Source organism: Myiozetetes cayanensis, unplaced genomic scaffold, assembly GCF_022539395.1.
Source record: "Myiozetetes cayanensis isolate MyiCay16 unplaced genomic scaffold, myiCay2020 scf10, whole genome shotgun sequence".
Lineage (NCBI taxonomy): Eukaryota > Metazoa > Chordata > Aves > Passeriformes > Tyrannidae > Myiozetetes > Myiozetetes cayanensis.
In genome coordinates, this window is record NW_026086605.1 from 6977967 (window position 1) to 6998372 (window position 20406).

At 36.0% G+C, this 20406-nt stretch overlaps 1 protein-coding gene across 1 annotated transcript in view; it reads right to left on the reverse strand.

Annotated features, from left to right (window-relative positions):
* CFAP46 (cilia and flagella associated protein 46) overlaps positions 1-20406 on the reverse strand; it is a 61435-nt gene that overhangs the window by 13570 nt on the left and 27459 nt on the right. Inside the window, 22 exon segments of the mRNA XM_050340828.1 lie at positions 408-505; positions 1329-1496; positions 3005-3184; positions 3501-3533; positions 3535-3636; positions 4086-4274; positions 4715-4894; positions 5650-5785; positions 6599-6781; positions 6904-7010; positions 7946-8146; positions 9471-9617; positions 10446-10575; positions 10838-10936; positions 12062-12210; positions 12571-12726; positions 13118-13237; positions 15222-15445; positions 16556-16715; positions 16914-17097; positions 17627-17765; positions 17874-17958. Coding sequence (XP_050196785.1) covers positions 408-505; positions 1329-1496; positions 3005-3184; positions 3501-3533; positions 3535-3636; positions 4086-4274; positions 4715-4894; positions 5650-5785; positions 6599-6781; positions 6904-7010; positions 7946-8146; positions 9471-9617; positions 10446-10575; positions 10838-10936; positions 12062-12210; positions 12571-12726; positions 13118-13237; positions 15222-15445; positions 16556-16715; positions 16914-17097; positions 17627-17765; positions 17874-17958 — 3170 coding nt within the window.

Here is a 20406-nt window from a genome sequence, read left to right on the forward strand (position 1 = left end):
TTGCTTTAACTTAATTTATGAGTGGTTGCTAATTAGGCTGCAATCATCAGATAACTGGTGGCTTTATAAAGCTAAATATGACCCTTCCTAACATTTGCAGGAGCATAAGCAACAGGGGCTGGAAACTACTAACAGAGTTTAGGAGGATATCAAGAGTGGCCTGAAACCTTTCAAGTGACTTCTGGAGATTTAAGAGAGAATTAGGGAAATTAAAAGTACAGAAAATGTCCAGCTTTGAGCTGCAGGCAGTTTTATTTATATATTAAATTGTTCACTATGCTAAAATTCAAGTCCAGCAAAATTAGAAGTGAAAGGCAATAAATAACCAAAATAGTGATTATTTAACAGGTAAAAAAAGATGACATTTGTAACAAACAATGCTAAACCAAAATGATGATATTTTGTACCTGTCTTCTGAGTGCTGGAGAATAACTATGTAGAAATTGGATGGCAATTCATCCATTATATTAAAATGTTCAACAGGAATACAGAGGTTCCTCCATGCCTGTACAATAGTTCAAAAGTAGCATTATTTTCATGGATTTTATAAACCCCATTCTCAGTTCTTTCATTAGAAAATTGATAGTAATTCTAGGAAAGAAGGTATTAACACACACACACATATACATACATATATATATATATATATATAAATATAAAGGCCCAAACACTCAGCAGATGTTGCAGGACAAGCAACTCTGTCCAAAGAACAGGAAACACTTCCCTTGAGGGAAGTAATCACTGGCACAGCTTGCCCAGGGAGGTTGTGGAACACCCATTCTTGGAGATATTCAGAAGCCATCTGGACACAGTCCTGGATAACTTAGGTGGCTTTGTCTGAGCCAGGGGGTTTTACAAAATGACCTTCAGGGTTTTTTCTAACCTCAACCATCCCATGATTGTGTAATTTTTGTGCAGTGCAGAAGGATGTATAAATATTAAACAAACTAAAACCACTGTAACTTAGTCCACTCTTCATAACAACATGACTTTTTTGGCAACTACACTATTTCTGAAGTTAAAATGTTATCAAATCCTACCAGAATATTAGCAAAAGAAGGGAGTAGGATAATTCATAATAACGTTTGTAAAAGTCCTTCAAAATCTTGCTAAGAACAGGCATGTCACCAACAAGTACTATATACAATTATATTTGGGTTATGTGGCACAACAGAATCACAGAATTGTTCAGGTTGGAAAAGCCCTCTGAAAGCAGAGCCCAGCTGTTCCCCCAGTACTGCCAACCCACCACTGTCCCATGTCCTGTGGCTCTCTGTGCATTTATATTATATATATAGACATTAATAAGAAGATTATCTCAAAGTTACCACTGAAGTAGCAGCCAGCTGCTGTTCCACACGTTTCAGAAGATCACTTGTGTTCCTGGTTTGTTTCAAATGATTCTGCAGATGCAGCAACGCTGCCAGCTGAGAGCTGCTGGTGTTGGAGGTAGCTGTTAGGAGGATACTCTTCATCATCACAGACACTGAACAGCTCTGTAAAATTTTTACATTTATTTTCCCTCATGAAAATTATACAAATACATATATACACTACGTGTGTTATATATCTATGAGGACGAAGAAGTCTCTTGCTTGAAAGGTGAGATGAACTAGCAAAAGCCTGTTGTTTGTGCTTCCAGGCTAATGATAAACAGCCTGGCAATAACTTAGGAAGAGTTCTTAAATATGAATAGCTGGAAATGATTTCTTTGTCTACATCTATCACCTGAGGTTCCTGCATTTAGTCATCAAAGGTCCACGTGGAATGGTAAATACCATGTTCTGAATTTAGCCTTTGAAGTAAGCTGAGTCTTTTCTGTGTTTCTGTGCCTTTACTGTGTAGCCACATCACAAATCTTAATGCACTTCTACAAAGAGCAAAATCATGTAAACTTTTATGTAAACTTTTCTTTCAGCAAACAGAGCAATCCTGTCCTTTGAACCAATGCTAGCTAAGAGCTAAAACACCTTTTTTCTTTCAATGTAGCTGTCACAGAAAAAAAAAAAAAGCAATTCAGGTTACCTAATCAAAAATTCCAAAGGAAGGCTTAATACAAACATTTCTGGGCAGCAGTAACTGAATCATCAGAATTTTTTGCCCAGTAAAAGACATGACTACTCTTGGTTTTGGTGCCTTGATATGCATTCTACTCAGCTTGTTCACTAACAAGTATGACAGCACAGCATAAATAATACAGTGTGCTGCAGGAGTACAGGAATAAAGGACTGAACCACAAAATCCAGTATTAGCTGATTCTGATTTATCAGAAGACCTACCCAGCCCACTCCACCCAGAGGTGCAGATATTTTCCAATTTAAGTGTTGACAGAGAATCAGGTGCTTTCTTCTCGTCATAACTTCCCTTCATTTGTGTTGCTACTGGTAGGAAGGTAAGTAGCATAAAGTGCTTTTCTGTATTTCTATAGCAGAGATGATGGTGTAGGAACTATGAGCTATTCCTTCCTGATATGGGGAATATAAGCCTCAGAGCTACTCCTCATCTTCTCTGGGGTGGAGACACATTTTCACATGAATGCATCACACACCATCAAGCCATCCATGAGACCACACTGTGTACGTGTCAATTTGACAAACTGAATGTAAACCTTTCTCATACACTTCAAAATAATGAATGAACAGATCCAGAGAAACATTTTTAAAGTTATTTCTTAGGGAAGAATGAAACTGTATTTTGTGGTAATGTCTTAGCTTAGCTAATCAAATGATAGTAATTTATTCTTATTAAAATTTTTTCATGTCTGCAATCATCAGTGCAAACATCAGGTCAAACATAACAGACAACACAATTGTTAAAAAGCCACCAATCAAATGATCTGAACTCACCAAACACATCACATATTTGATGACCTGTGTTACCAGTTCTGACATGGGATCCTAGACGTGTTCTGTATGACCAATTCTCAGGTTGTGCCAATACAGTTTGGTTTATGCAACTTCCAACATTCTCTCACTGAAAAGCTGCACAAACATTGCTGCCTTACCTGATGGAGTGCCAAAAACTGGCTTGCTGAAACTGGATCAAACTGTTGAAAGCATTCAGCCATTTCCAAACTAGCAGGAGTCAGTACATCAGTAATGTTCTGACTGAATGCAACCCCCATGCACTGCAGCAAAGCCTCAGTGGACTGAGAAAGGTACTTCTGAGCCATCTTATGTTCCTTCTAGATGATAAAAATAAAAAGGTTTATATTAAAATTAATATTAAATATTTGTTATATGTACACATTGCTTCTTTATGACTAATTTTCAGGCTTCTTTTTAAGGCATTTATTTAACACATGAACAAAATACGCAAATACAGCAGGGCAGGGTTGGAAAGCTCTTTGTTGGAAGGTGTTCTGTAGATTTTTTTCTTTTGTATGTTTGTGTTTCTGACATTGTGTTTCCAATGTCAGTTCAAACAGAACTGATGCATTGCCTGTTATTCCATAAAAAAGCAGCACTCCAATTCTAATGGAAGCTCATATGCTGATGTACCTTTAATTCCTGTATTTTCCTCCTGTACTTATCATTATAGACATTTATTAGTTAGTAAACCACCGTCTGTCCCATCCTGTTCTCTGCATTCTGCTGAAGTCAGGGAAGATTTTCTGATGTCTGATTTAGCTTCTTCCTACCCATCACAGTAAAAAAAAAAAAAGAATAATTAATCATCCCACTAAGTAAGGCTGGCTTCATCTCTTTTGCGAAAGTCTATGTGAAAACAGAGTTCATCTTAATAGAAATCACTACCTTAACTCCTTGATGGTGAGAGATTTACTAATATCATCAGACATAAAAATATCTTTATATGTTACAATGGCAATATGACCATCAGAAACTGAAAAGGCTCCCCATACAAACTCTGAGATTTTAGCTTTCTAATATTTGTCCCCCCTTAATCTCTTCTGAACACTTTAATTCATCACCAAATTTATAACGCCTCAATCAACCTTCCTTTTCTTACATGGGGTTCTTACTACAACAATAAAGAACAGTTTTATACAAACTTATATAGAAAAACATTGGGGCAGATAAACTGTGCACACAGAAATTAATCTAAGTGCAGAAAAGAATGCATACCATGACACTGGGCTTCCAGTAAATCTCTGAATATACAGGATTTACATCAATGGCAAGGAAATGAAGAGTTTTTCCAGTCAGATACAGGCATTTGGATGTGATGTCAGGACAGCCTTTACAGAGATTCTGTACATTTGCTAACTGAGCCAGTGTAATGTGCCCCACAGTGCATTCCAGATGCTTCCAATCCTGGCAAAATACATATTTAGGTTTATCTGCTCATATATACCCACACAGATAGAAATATACTTTAAAAAAAAATGTATCTATTCACATCTATTCACATACCAATATGTATGTTAAATGTGATTACACTTTCAACCACAAATGAGTTGTCTTTAATAGATATACAAATTCATTAACAACTGATTAAAAAAAAGTTCCATGTCAGATCCATAAGCAAAGTACAATCAATGACAAGGAAAACACGGGATAAAGGGAGGGTGCCCAACAAACCATCCCCAGGATTAAAATCACCCACTTGAACCTCCCTTGCTGCAAAAATACAGAAATGGTCTGGAGAACCTCAGTTTCCCTCAGTAGTGGAAGAAGTTGTGCTATGGAAAACTTCTCTGGGAAACTTTGTTATACCTTTTATGCAATTCATAGCACTAAATATTTTGTATTACCTGCTCTGATGCATCCTCTTCAATGATGAATGCCTGCACAATTTCATGAGATGACACCTCTCCCACTTCTTTACGCTTTTTCTCAGTAATAATAAGATGAAAAATATCCAAAAGAATTTCCACAAGATTTATTTTCCTGTTAGCTAATTGCCTCATTAATGGGATACTAATATTTGCATTCTGAAATACAAAAAAAAAAGCAATGTAGAATTTTAATTTCATGTATTTTTGCAAATTTACCTGATAAGAAGTTAGAACGTTGTATTTCTTTTAATTGAAGAAGCAAAGATTTTAGCAATCTCACCTCGATAGAGCAGAAATATTCCAATGAAGATATTTAAGTAATTTAAAAGACAAACTTCAATGTCAAATACATTACAAAGCAATCAAAGTAGTTGCATAGAACAAGAGCAGCTGGGTTTCTCCTTTTCACATTTTAAGTACCTGGTACAAATATCCAGTTCCAAGAGTTACAGTTGGATGCCAGAGCATAATAATGGTACACACTGGAAAAGTAGGCTGGAGGCTTCCATTACCCACAGTACACTGTTTGGAGGACAGACTTTCTTTATTTATAATAATGTTCTGCATAAAATTTTTTTCCTGAGAAGAAACACTTTATGCTGAAGAATTTTAAACTTCTGAGGTATTTAGAGAATCAAAAATATCCCCAAGTTTATACTTTTTCTTTTGTAGCTATTAGATAAATTCCAGAATTAAATAAAATTGATAAAGACCAAACAAATCCTCTCTTCATCCCTTTTTAAACTGTACACTCTTTTGACGTGCAATATTTCTTTCTATATTCAAACAATGCTTAATCATTGCAAGAAGATAATCTCATTTGGGGCTTCCAGGAATTATCCAAGAATGAGTGAATATTATAACTAAACTAGATGTTTTTTCCACGAGTAGGAAAAAAAACCTATCCATACCTCATTATATGCAAATAAACTCCAAACATTCTGAAACACTTCCTCAGTTTTGGATACTGCCCTCTGAGCCAAGTTGTAAGCATCTAAATAATGACTGTGTTTGTCTTTTCTGTTCCTTTCCTGCTTGGCAATCAACCTGAAAAAAAAAAACCACCATATATCCAAAGGAACTAACATAAGAAAATGCTTATTTTTATGGTATAAGCACTACTGAAAATAGATAATAAAAGAATGAGTCTATTAGACTGATTAAACAGATGACTTAATACATAAAAAGATTAACCAAACGTTGTGCAGATGTTTTTTGAAACGTTCAAACAGGAGAAGGGAACATTCACAAGCTATTTTTCCACGGTCTTTCTCCTGGAACTGCCCTGCTGCGGTGCCAAGGAGATGTCAAGACTCAAAGAGAAGAAAGGCAGACAATATTCCAGAGTTCGTCATTCCCAGGAACAAAATGGCCCAGGAACAAACCATGTCCCAGCCGTTTTAAGGGGGTATCTTGGAAGCCTCTGGGATTCCAGGCGCACCACGTTCTGCACTTTTGCTATTGCACCAATTTCTAGAGAAACATTTCAACAGTAAGAATGGTAAAAGCCTGTAAATACTTGGGAATGACTGGTGTGGCTGCTAAAAGACCTTTGCAGATGGCAAGTCAAAACGCTGACTTAAGAGACTTTGATACTTTGCTTTGACCTCAAAACAGAACAAAAATCACTGGTACCACCTAAAATTAACTCTGCCTTCAGTGAAAAGAATGCCTGATTGTACAGTACTTTTCTGAATACAGAACATGTGAAGAATGCAGGCAGGCATGTAACACCAATATAGAAAGCCTCACAATGTTATCTGCTCTTTTCCATCTTTAGTTAGACCACAAAAAATAAACAATGCACTCTGTGGACTAGTTCAACCTAAATAGAATTTTTCCATAGAGGTACAGTCTTACCTCTGAATATTTGCACATTCCAGCAGTATCTCAGCACTGCAGTTTTTATGCCCATAATGAACAAAGTCTTTATCAATTTGAACCAATTCATTGTAAGATTCCTGTAGCACATGTGGCAATTGAGAAGACTCAGCATTAATTGTCATCTGATCTTGGGCAAAATGTACCTGAATAAGTGTTTTCCTAGAAAAAAAATTAATTACAAGACAGCAGTCAGAAAGCACAGGCTATTAAAAGCCCCCTAGTTCTTAAAATGTGTGTTTTACAAAATATATTATAAGTTATATGAATGAAGAGACAGGTACCTGGCCTCAAGGGATGCAATCATAAAGCCCAGCTCTGCCTGCCTGCCAGGCCTCCTCAGTAACGTGGATCGGAGCACGTTCACAGTGCGTCCCAGAATCTCACAAGCCTGCAGGCAACACCACAACTTTCAGAAATCTATTTTAAATGTCTCTATATAACATGAAATGTTCATTCAGAAAGCTTAAATTTTGCACAGAATATGTTAATTCTCTTTCCCCAATATTCCCCAACTGGCTCTTGAAAACCGTAAATAGGTCTAGAAAGTCTGAGTTATGATCTTAGATATTTTGATGATCAAGTGAATGGTGCACATACACACAAGGAAGGAAGATGGAGCCAGACTCATCTTAGAGGTGAAGAACAAAAAATTGTAAATATGAGTTCAGCCCAAATCACAATAATCCCTCCATACAACACAGACTTGCACACCCTATCAATACAGGGTAGATCATCACAGACACAAGATTATATTTATGCTGAAACTCTTGCAAGTTAAGGGCTGAACAGCAAATGGATATTTTAATGTCATAGGTCAAACAGGAAAAGGCTTTTCTAAAAAAATATATATATTATAGTAGTATCTTCCAGGACCCAGAAACAGTATTTGTAAAAGTATTTGGAATACATGAAAAGGAAAAGCATACTAGGAAATAATATTGAAAGGTGTAATTTTTAATAATTATGGAAAATAAATACACCAGTGTTAACAGAACTGTCTGAATACAAAAGCATTCTAATCAAGAGAACAGATCTCTGGGATTTTGTCACACATGCTACATTATAATTGCTCTTATTTCAGTAGAAGGATATAGAGAGATTAGGATATAAGAACATCCTAAATTTCTGTGGGTAAAATCTCGTTCCTAGTGGTCTGCATGTGTTTGGAATCTGTAATTAACATATGTTGAACATACAGAGAAAATAACACTTTAACACCTAATTTTGCTTTTATTGAAATGAAAATGCTATAATATTTCACTGAAAAGGACCATTGCTGAAAAAAACCCAAACCACAACCGCCAAGCCAAAAAACTTCCTTACCATGCTCTGTTTTCCTTCCCCCTCTTCCTCTAGAATTGCTTCTATCAGACTAAGGGTACTGTTGTACCAGAAGTGCTCATTTCCTCCCACAAGCTGGGCTTTCTCCAGGAGTGCTTTAGCTTGTCTGTGGTTCCTTTCCAGGTTGGCCAACACAGCCAGTAAGTACAAGCACCTTGACACATCAGACAGGGCCCCCAATTCCTACACAGAAAGATATGAGATCTATATACCAAATCCACTACTGCTACTCATATTTGTCTGTCTGTATTTTAAACTTAGAGAAATCAAAAATGAATAGTATTTCCCCAGTTAGCTGTTGAATTTCTTAGTTACACCTTATATGACGTTTTTTTTCAAAACCATGAAGTGTCTACTTTATACGAGGAACTTCAAATATACTTAACATTTCTTTATGTTCCCCTATATTCTACCCCACAAGTAAAATAAGCTATTTTTCTGCTATTGTTTAGTATGTACAAATCTGCTAGTGTTTGTCAGCATCTGATGAAGAAATGTGGTGATGAAAGCTGTTTTTATGAACTGGTATGTAGATACATTAGAGATCCAGTGAACCCACAATAGTTATAAGCTATATAACCAGTAGTATATAAGGGACAAATACAGTGCAAGATTTGTATACCAGCACACAGACACACAGGGTACTAGTAAAAAATTATATCATTAAAATTATTGTCCTCCCTAAGGTATTTTGAACTTTTCTCTACATACAATACTTAATTAATGCTTTAAAAAGAGGCATGTATTATTAGTGAATATTACTCATATATTATTGTTCAAAGTATTCATGACTATGCTAAACATACATAGGTGGTTTTTACTGACATGAGAAGTATTATTACACAAAATAACAGATAACAACTACTTTTTTTTTTTTTTTGAAGTAAATAAATACTTTTATTTACTGCTGCAATAATTACGTTTCAGTACCCTGTATAAGGAAGCAAAGTGCTGTAGTGGAGAGTGGTGGATACAGGGAAAGGATCTGAAATGTAAACCCTTCACCATATTGACAGGATGCAGGTTTGTTTGGTGGAACACATGGACACTTTTTTCAGATCTGCCAGAATTCTAAGGCATCATTTCAGTTTTACCAAAACACAGTTAGCAGTAAAACCATAATGAAGTTCAAAATGAAATAAGTAGACTTTCAAGCGATCAAAACATCGAGAGGATGGAGCTGAAAACCCTCTCTCTCCTGAGCAAACCTTGAACGTCCTCAACCTATTCAAACAAACCTGTATCCTTCAAGGCCACTGCAAAGCAGACAGAGATGCTAACACTGCTCCACAAATTTAAATTACCTTCAGGCAACTCCCATGAAGCTGGACTGAGATGCAATATATTTAAATGTATGTACTATACATGTAGAAACTCAAAATGACATTGATTTGGTGTGGGGGGAGAACATTTTTTTTTGTAGTTTGATTATTATTACGAGGACTAACTGCATGAAAATTAACATTTTTTTCTCCATGTTTCTTTTTCCATTGAGCTTTTATTGTACCTGAGTTGCAGCATGGGCCTCTGCAAGCAGAAGTCTTGCTGGTTGATACAAGCCAAGCTGGATGAGTACATCAGCTTTTTCAATCCACAAGGAAGGGAAAGAAAGTGCACTCAGTCCTTTTCCTGTTGCTGCATTTAACTCAAAAACCTGAAAAACAACAAAGGTATCACACCATCATAAAGGTTAAAACTAATCTAGATGGAATAAAAATTGTTATTATCTATTGTATCCCACAGTCCAGCTCTATGTTCCAACTTGGAAGTTCAATGTTATATTACAGCAAAAACAGGTTTATTGTGAGATTTGGATTCTATAATCCTCAAAAGGCATTCAACTAGTAAGCATATACTATCAAAACTAATTTTAGGACAGATTAACTACTTCCAATATGCTACTGTCACAAAAAAAGTTGATTCTTGGTATTTTACATGCAAAGAATGGAAAAAAACAAAAAGAGAGCAAAAGAGTATGACAAAAGTAAGGACAGAATTGCCATAATAGAGAGCAAAGTGGAGGTAAGCTTTAAAAAAATCAGTAAGGTAATTATCTTCCTAAAGAAGAGACAGTAATATTTGCATGCCTTTAAAACAGTATGTAAGAGGAAGCAAAAGAGTTTGTGGTAATGTAGGGGAGAAAGAAAGAAGAGAAAAATTGAGGCAAATAGTGAATACAGTGTCTTTTTTGCTTCTCAGTCTTTTCCCCTGGTTTGCATTAATCCCAAAATCCATTTATAGGAAAGCAGTTTTACTTTGTATGAATAGAGATTCCACTCTTGTTCTTTCTAAATACAAATAAGGTGCCAGGCAATCACAGCTCAGCTTCAGCTGATGCCTGCCAGCAGAATTTAAGTAGCATTCCTTTTTTATCATTTTTGTGTTCATGTATTTCTCAAGTATTACCTAAAAATAACCCAGTAAGTGTATTCTTAAAAAATGAAGAGTAATTTAGTACAGAAACTGAAGCAGAAATAAAAACCTTTTCACTTGAATTAAGGATATTCTCATCCCTATGAACATTCAGCTCAGCATTTCCAAAAGATGGTTTTCTTTCTTCTGTTTCTGTATGTACAGTTTTTGATTTTCTTAGTGCAATCTCTTGCCTACACCTAAATCACAAGAAAGAAAAAGTAAATTCGAGTATATTTTAAAAACATATCATAAAGAAGTATTAGTGTGTTAGGAATCTTCACCACATACTCGTTCTGTGGACAGACACACAACATTCATGCACAGAAGTTTTGGGCACAGTTAATATACCCAAGTTGTGTTCAGAGATCAAATTTTTTAATATTTCTCCCCCAACAGCACTTATCAACTGTAGGGGAAAAAGTCCCAACTAAATATAACCTCTGCAGTGAAAATACATACATTGCTTGTTCCAAGTCACTAATATGTGTTTCTCCAGCAGCTCTCTCATGGTACACAGATGCCTGACTCAGTTTTAAATCCGAACATATCAGGGCAATTCTAAAAAGAAAAAGAAAAAATGTTCAAGAAACAATCAAAATCCTTCATATATTACATTATATAAACCCACTGTATATAAAGAGCACACATTCTACATTTTTCAATCCTACCTTCTCATGTTCTTGGTTAATACTGGCAATAAGACTGTAAATAAAAACAACAGAAATGCTGTAGCTGGAATTACCCATTGACAGAGGTCATCGAATCCCTAATCATAGAGAGGCATCAAGTCATAGATATAAATAAAATACCATGAAATAAAAACAAATCTTGAGGAGTCAACGAAAAAATTTGTCTGGCAAATCTTGGCTGAAAATAATTTCCTATCAGTAAATTCCTTTTAGTCTTGTAAGACAGTAACTCAGTAATAAATTGGCAGTACAGATAAACCCATGTATTTGTATACATGAATATTTATCTATTCTCTTCTGTGGGCTTAGTTTCAAGCATTTTAAATATACATTAAGTGGCATTTTGCAAATGGTCGGAAAATAAGCAAACAATTATTGCTTGTAAATGTAACTTATTAAGCAAACATTATTAAATAAGCACAATAAAGTGTTTTAACTAAAACAACTAAAATTTTCTATTGCATGAATATTAAATATTTTTGAATAAAAACCTTTTAGGGGTGATCATCCATAAAAAATAACATCCTTTTGGTCACAAAAATATCCATAAAAACGCACTTATTAGGGAAACTTCTGTGTGCCCTTCAGCTAGAGACAAGATATTTTTGTTGAAAGAACAGAGCCTGCTTTTGAGCACTTAATAGATAATACTTTTCTTGGAACTCTTTTGGACTTTGTTTTTTTTCAGTTAGGTGACAATAAGTCATTCCAAAAGTTATTCACATGGAAGTGGCCTGGTTTCATAGTCTTGTACACTTTCCACGTGGAGATGATGTTTAGTAACAGATAAACTTAGTGGCTTTTAATTCCACAAACTGAGTCATCAAAATTCTATTAAAACACATTAAAAAAAAATTAAATAAAACCCCACCACAAATATGACACAGTAAGTCACAAAAAGCCTTGTTACTATTTATAGTTAATAGTGAAATGTTAACGGATGGTCCACTCCATTCAGTTTCTCTTCTATTTAAAATAAATGAAGGATACAAACCGAAGGTGATAGAGATCAGACAGACTTCTGCATTCCACAACTTCACTAGCAATAACTTCAGCTAGCTGAAAGATGGGAAGAATCAAGTGGGGGCAAAAAATCTTCTGCAGTTCTTTAGATAAAAGATCCATAAAATACAAAGTGCAAGTCTGAAAAGAAATTTTTATTTCATTCAATCAGTATAAACATAATTTTGTAGAAAATAACTTTTAAATTAATGACTATGGTTTCAGTTCCAAAATAAACCCCAAAAGATCCAAATAAACTTTCAAGCTGCAAGAGCAACAAAGCACAGAGAAAGCCAACAAATTTATTCTGTAAGTTGAGCTGCATTTCATGCAGGGGACAGAATAACACTTTCTGAAGTATTAATGACTCCTATGACACAAAAGTATTTTGGACAGATCTCTGAACATACACAGACAAACAAACTAAAATGCAACACAGTTTTCTGGTACTCATTTTCCCCTAAATAACAAATGATCTAGAATTTTGAGGAGTATACTTACAGGTTTGGGGAAATTATCCCAGTTAATACCATAGCTATTTGTATTCTCTTTAAAAGCATCTCTGATTTCACTGGGACAGTCATACAGGGCCCATTCTTCCACATTTGCTGGTAAGGTATCAACTTTAGGCTTCTCATTTGCAACAAAAACATCAGGCTATAATAAAAACCAAGGACAGTTATGAGGTCAAATTAACAACCTTATTGGTATGAAATATTCAGCTAGAAAATGAACACATTTGTATAATATCCTTTGAAGTTTTATTGGATTTGGGGTTTTTTTTGGATCCCTACACTGTGGGTTTTACAAAACAGCAGAATCTTGAACAATGCAACAATCCACACAAAAGAAAAAGTATTTGTAAATTCCTGACCTGTAAAGTCTGTGTGATCAAGTGTGAAGTTATGATACACAGACTCACAGAGAAATTCTTCACAAGTTGTGAGACTCTGTCCAGGAAAGCATCTAAGTTATTTACCACATGAACCCAGGGAAAATCTCTCAGAAAGAGAGGATTGTTTTTATGCCACAGGAAAGTGGGTCTTACTTGTTTCTTTTTGCCCTTCTCTTTTTTAGTAGGAGATTTTGACTGCAATTTCTCAGGAGCTGTAGGCTGTGAAGACCATGAAGATGCTTTTCTAATAAGTCCTGATGCTGGCAATGATACCTAGACAATCAAATAATTACAGTTAATTATTTTCAACTTGCAATAGTAATGTCACTTTCTGGTAACAGTTATTATCCATCTGCAGCTGTTAACAATTGTCACATACCCTGTTCTGTTTGAATAAGTTTTCTTCAGAAAACAACCATTTCAGAGACTCCTGGTTGCTGTATTATTTGGACAAGCATTTAGGACGATCATGCCAATCCAATTAAGCAACAGAATTATCAAAGATGGCATCATCCCTGTGATAAACTCTTTTTTTAATCTCTGTAGCTGCAAATTCAATTATTTTGTTTTAAACTGCTAGTCTAGATGGCTTCATGTCCTACAAGGAACGGATTTCATATAAAAGTAATCTGCAAGACTACAAAGAGTAATTTTGTTCTCCTTCTGGATTAGTCTTCTCCAATGCTACTAATGAATGTTATAGAAACTTCTAAATATTTAAGCATAAGAAAGAATTGAAAATTTCCCTGTGCATGTAATAGCACAGCTCTGATCTTACCTAAAATAAAAAATAATAAATAAATAAATAAATAAAAACAATAACAAAAACAAAAACCCCACAACACAACAAAACAAACAAACAACAAAACAAAACAAAAACCCAAACAAAAACCAACCAACCAAACAAAAACCCCATTCATTTCAGAAGATGTATATGTATTGCTGGAGGAAGAATCAAGAATAAAATACAAAATAGGAATCAAAAACTAATGCTGGATGCTGCACAAAATATGAACATTTCAGATTAAAGGTAATACGTCTTTTAAAAAGTCAAAGCAGATGATTTGGCTCTGATTATTCAGGTTCTCAGAGAACATTTTTAGATTTTCTACTGTTACTTATGGAGTCCTAACACTTCAGAGAGCCTGCTTTAGAAACAGATGTCAGCAGTCAAGTTTGCTTCACTTTGTACTCCCAAAACAAGGTGTCCTGGAGTACTTTAATTCCTTTCATGCCACATGGCTATTCTTTTTCTCACAATACTGTTCAGCTATAAATATCATTCTTAGAATTACTGTCACTGTCCTATGACTGGCACTGAGAGCAGCAGCAGCTCTTTTAGTTTTAGTCATAACAGCTTATTCAAACTGTAGTACTCCCTTCAGATCATTTTTTCTCTAGAAAGACACTCAGACAAGTGCATTGTCTTGTGTAAATCTGAAAATATCAATATTCAATTTTTATTTTTCAAATTCCTGTCTTCCGTCATGTTAAACTGACCTCCCAATGAAAACTTGACCATAATTACCACAATTAAGTGGTAACATATTGCAGACTTTTACATCTAACTGGAATAAAACTATGCACAAGCTATACCTTACCAATCTAGTTGATATGTCCCAACTAAGATCGTTTCTATAATGATTTGTTGCATTACTATTATCAAGTATATATTTAGTCCCTCCAAAGATTTACTGTATTTAATGTATAATTGTTTTCCTATGACTGCTGTTGTGATTCTGAATAGCTGTTTCAACTGGTTATATCTATGAGAAATGAAATAGATTTCTTTAATGTGGAATGCTGTAACAGTGAGAAAGGAATTGGAGAAATTAATGGGTGAGCACAATCCTTTCAGTCACACGACAGCCCCTCTGATTGAATTTTGTGAAGGCCCATCTGAAATCACTTCAGAATTGCCAGCAATGTCTTCAGCCCATATTCTGCCACTCCTGAGATTCTTTAGCAAATTAAAAATACACAAGTTTAGAACCTATTGCAGAAAACATACGACTGTACTCCAGAGAAACACGGGACCACTGCTTTTATCCCTCCTGTCTCTTCCTTAGTTTCCCAAGAGAAATAATTTTCTTGTTTAATCCCAAAAGCTGAGAAAATACACTAATGACACCATAAGATTGAAAACTCTAAAGACACATTTAAAACATCAAAAGAGTGGCTGGAATCACGATTACATGAGAAAACCTGAAACAGTGACCACAAACCCAACCCATCATCTGATCTCTCACGGTCTCACCTGCCAGATCCGGACGATGCAGGCACACGCCAGCAAACAGTGCTGCTGATGGCAAGGAGAGCCAGGACCAGAAATCACAGCCAGTAATGTCTGTGCTCTGAACAAAGCTTCCAACTGTTTAATATTACTCAAATCCTCCAAATTAATTTGGGGCACAGTATTGTTTGTTCCACTGTCCATCTTTATATTTTCCGTAGGCAAAAATTCCGGTCCAGCCATTTTTTCTGTTAAAACAAACAAAACAAAAAAAAGCTCACAATGGCAGCATGGCAAAAATAGATTCAAAAGTTAAAATTTCTGAATTGAAAATGAAAATATTAAGGGAAAAAAAAGAAAAATGGAAATCCATCTACTGAAGATGTTCTCACTATTATGATGCAGTGCTACTTGCACCGTGCTTTCAATCAATAATGTAACAGTTATGTTTATTAAATGATGTAAGCCTGACAGAGAAAAGAAATCCACATAAGCTTGGACCAGATGATCTTTTGAGGTTCCTTCTAACCTGGGCTGTTCTATATTTGAATCTAGTTTTCCTGATTGTATTATTTCAGTTTCCATTAAAAGCTTTGTAAAAACTTCCTTGGAACTTAAGTGGTGTAAGAAGGCCAGTGATCAAAAGCAACCAGGTGAAACTGGATGGGAAGATCATTACAGAGCTAATACAAAGTTTAAATCAGCATAGGACTGTAAAAAAAATCCCAACAAAACCACTAACAGAAAAGTGTGAACAGAATATTGCTACTGTGACTTCAATCAAATGTGTGATACTGGAGACACTGCACATTTCTCTTTCTCAATGCAAACACCAGAAGTACTGGTCTGAATGATTTCATCTATCCACACAAATATAAGAGCAGTGCAGATGTTCATCAGTGCCACACAGGACAATGTTGTTCCAGAAAGCACACTTCCCTTTGAAAGTCAGTTTTGAAAAACCAATGCTAAGATACCTGACAAAGTCAGTCAAGAGCAATGAATTCTGGTACCCAAATCTTGGGACAGAAACTGTTTCCTGCAGTTCCATCTGTCCCTCCATGAAGATGTATTTGCAACAAACTGCCCAGCACTGCTTTCTGGAAGCATCTCACAGCTCAGGAACCCCCATATCAGGTGGGAGCAGTATTTTACACCACCAACAGACTGAGGGGAGGTCCCCATGGCACAGCAAGAATCCACGGATAACTGAAACAGCACTGATTAATGACAGTGAACATAAGAGAAAATACAGGCCAGCTGGTGCCATTCTTTGTGATAACTACACTGTCAATTTAAAATGCCCCTTGCATTTGCTGCTGAGAAATTCCTCTGGAGGAGAAACACCTATTACATACCTTCCTCTTGTGAGGATTGCATAGGGAATTTCAAACGTAGCAGGAGATCTACTGCCCAGTGCAGAGGTTTAATAGCATCGTTGAGGGGAAACTGATTACAATATAACCATTCAGCAAATTCCATCAGGTAATCAACACTCTGCAATTCATCTCCTTGTTTCTATAAAAGTATTAAAGGAGGAGTTAATTTATAGTTGTTAATGTAAACCTTTAAAATTATATTCTAAAGTTTAACGTAGTCTGAACAGAAGCAAAAAAACCTCACAAAGTTCTATACCTCACACAACTTGCAATCTCATGAATCACTTGAGAAACATCCTTCCATCAGCATGGAAACAAACAGCAAGAACTGACAAACCTGTGAAGCACTGATTGCATTTTGGAAACAGCTCAACTGTCCAGCAGTACTTCTGGAGACTGTGGCCAAGTGACGCCACATCTGTGGCAAATACTCTTCATTTTCACGACTGATTTTCTGAATGGCCACCATAAAACTGCATCCCAATCCTGCCCTCACTGTAGCCATGTGTTTGAAAATCAGGCTAGAAAAAGATCCAACAAATCATAAATAACTTGCACCTGTACCTGCCAAGTAACTTTGTGAATAAGATAGGTATACTGGTTCATCTCAGTATAGTACAAAGATGCAAAGCTTGTAAACTCTCATGAAAGGGCATAAAACCCTGAACCTAGGTAAGATTATGTAAACAGAACCCTGGATAATTCAGTTTTCATTTAATGTAAATGGCTTTGCAGTTAGGAAAATTAAAGCTTGTGCTATACATAGCCATATTTCATGCATCAATTTCCTTGGAAAGTAAGATACTACTTATATCCTTATAAGTTTTTAAAAAATTAAAATTACAAATACTAACAGATTAATAACAGGAAGCTCTGCCTATGCATGTCTTTTTCATTGAAAAGACACAACAGTGTTTTCTGTTGGAAGAACAGACAGGCTGATAAAAAGTAGTAATATTTTCCCAAAGTTAAATAAAAAAATAATCAAGAGCTTTATACTTCTCAAGAATCAAGATGCTTAATTTAATAAAAATAAGTCAACCAACTTACAGCTTGTGTCTTGTCTGAGGCAAAACTTGATTAGCTTCATTCAGGACTTTTAATGCTGTCTCCCAGTCAGTTTTATCAGCATATATGTGGAATAATAACCCATATAAGGAGATTCTTAATGTCAGATCTTCCTCAGCACCTTTGAATTATATTCAAATGATTTATTAATATACTGCAGAATTAGAATAATGGTATTACAAAATACTGGAGTTTCTTCTATTACCAGATCAAAAAAGGAAGAACATGCCTGGGAGAGAGCATTCAACTGATGACCCAATACTTTGAAAATCCTTTGTAATCCACTGGTGCAAAGGCCACATAGCTTTCTCTTCCTAAAGAGACATTTAAAAAAAAGAAAAAAAAGAAAAAAAAAAAGCACCTTTATCTTTCAGTTATATCTTTGAGGGTTATTGAACTTCTGATTCATCTGTAAACCAATGCATACAATTAATATGAACTAATAACCTGCAACTTAAATAGCTGCTTGAGCACATGAAAGTCACAGGCATTTCTCCAGAGTGAGTCCTATAATAGAAACTCAATACAACAATAACCAGACTCAGTAATATTCAATCAGTTACACTGATTAAATAACATGAAATCTTGAAGCACTCTCAGAGAATCAGAGCAGCTGAGGCTGGCAGAGACCCTCTGGATCTCTCTAGCCTACACCACTGCTCCAGGCTTTACCTGTGAAAATCTGATTATCACAACTCTCACCCAAAGGCAGGAGACTTGTTAACTGTTTCACTCTGCTCTACAGCACAGTTTTCCATCTTCAAAGATAAATTCATTATCTTGTTTCAAAAACAGATCCATATATGACATGCTGACCATAAAGGATGATGCTAATAAGTTAACTGAGCTACAGCCACAACCTTTGGATAAATATGACATTAGCATCATCAAAGATTTATCAGATTTGATCAAAACAGCATTTACTTCCATAAAGGCACAAAGTATGACTGATTTTGTGCCCTTCTGCAGTGGAGTGACTCCATCAGTGGACAAGGAAAGGACTATGGATGTCATGCACCTGGATTTCTGTGAGGCCTTTGATACAGGGCCCCATAACCTTGCTGCTGCTGAATTGGACAGATAGAGGATTGCTGGATGAACTGTTAGATGGACAAGGAAGTGGCTGGATGGCTGCACCCAAAGAGTTCCAGTCACTGGCTCAGTGTCAAAAGAGGAAACCAGTACCACATGGTATCCCCCACAGGTTCTTACTGGGACCAACACTGCTCAGTTCATCGCTGATGTTGTCAAGGGGGTGAGAGCACTCTCAGCAAATCTGCTGGTGACGCCAAGGTGAGTGGTGGGTTCATTGACTAGAGGGAAGGGATGTCACCCAGAGGGACCCTGACAGGCCTCAGCATGGGCATAAGGAACCTGCTAATCAACAAGGTCCTGCAGCTGAGTCAGGGCAAACCCCACTATCAGAGCAGACCGGGGAATGAACGGAGAGCAGTCCTGCGGTGAAGGATTTGGGGATATTTGTGGATGAAAATCTGGACATCTGCTGGTATATGCTTCTCCAGGTGGGACTGCATTTTAAAGTTGCCTAGTTAGCCTAATCAAGGATCACCGGAGAGCAGTTCCTGCCCCTTACAAGGATTACTACAGTATACATATAATTAAAAAATTTGGTAACTCCAGAAACAAATATTGAACACTCTGTTTATAGAAAATATTTTTCTAAACTATTATCTGGAGTTATTCACTTCTAACTCATTAGAATTACTAACATTTTCAGACATAAAAGATCTATACTACCTATAATTGTAAACTTTCATTGTCTACATTAAAGTTTTGCTTTTTACTACAACTTACTAAGGATTCACACCGAAAATACTCTGTGGCGGTGAGTTAACTATATACACATAATTCCTTTTTATTGGTTTTAAATATATCCCTAGAAATAAATGAAACTTTAGGACTGTGCTTATGGGCAGTTGCTGTTACATACTCTAAACACTGCCAAAGTTCCATTGAGCTTCCAACCTTCCCTGTGCTTCCATGTACACATTGTACTCATCACTTTCTGCACACCCAGAATAAGGAGAGCAGTCATCATCTCTGACTATTTTTGATTTATATATGGCTTGAGGAAAAATCAATATGAACTTTTCTATCCTTGTACTACACTGCTTGATGATCTAAGATACAGACCACTTGTACCATTTGTACCCCTGGGCTTGGATGTGAAGTCATCAACAATCCCCTCAAGCTCTAATTGAAATTGTGACCATGGAAATGCACAGGAAAACTCACATGGACCTCACTGACATGTAAATCAAATCTAGGAGGAGAAATGGATCAGCTCCATGGAGTTCTGAAGGAAGAAAAGTTGTACAAGTGCATGGATGTTTCAGTGTGCAGAAGAAAGTCCACACAGTGAGATGTGTTATACAACATAAATTACTTACAGAATGCTTCAGGGGGATTACATCTTTGGATTACACACACTGTTCATAACCAACAAGTATTTAACTTTACCACAGGCTCTTAGCACAGTCTAAATTATAACTTCTTCCTACTGCCTAGGTGCTAATAGTCTGTTAAAAACCTGAAGATATGAGAAGTAAAAATCCCTTTTACACATAGAAGAAATCTGAGTCTGCAGGTAGGGGAAATTTTAATTTAGTAACTTTTTTTCCCTAAGTTAGTGTTTTAGCATCTATTATCATACTTCCTGGAAGTGACTTTTTTTTTTCCTGGATTTTCAGTATTTTCTAAACATTCTCTTCTGCAAGCTTCACAAAGTAAAACCCTACAGT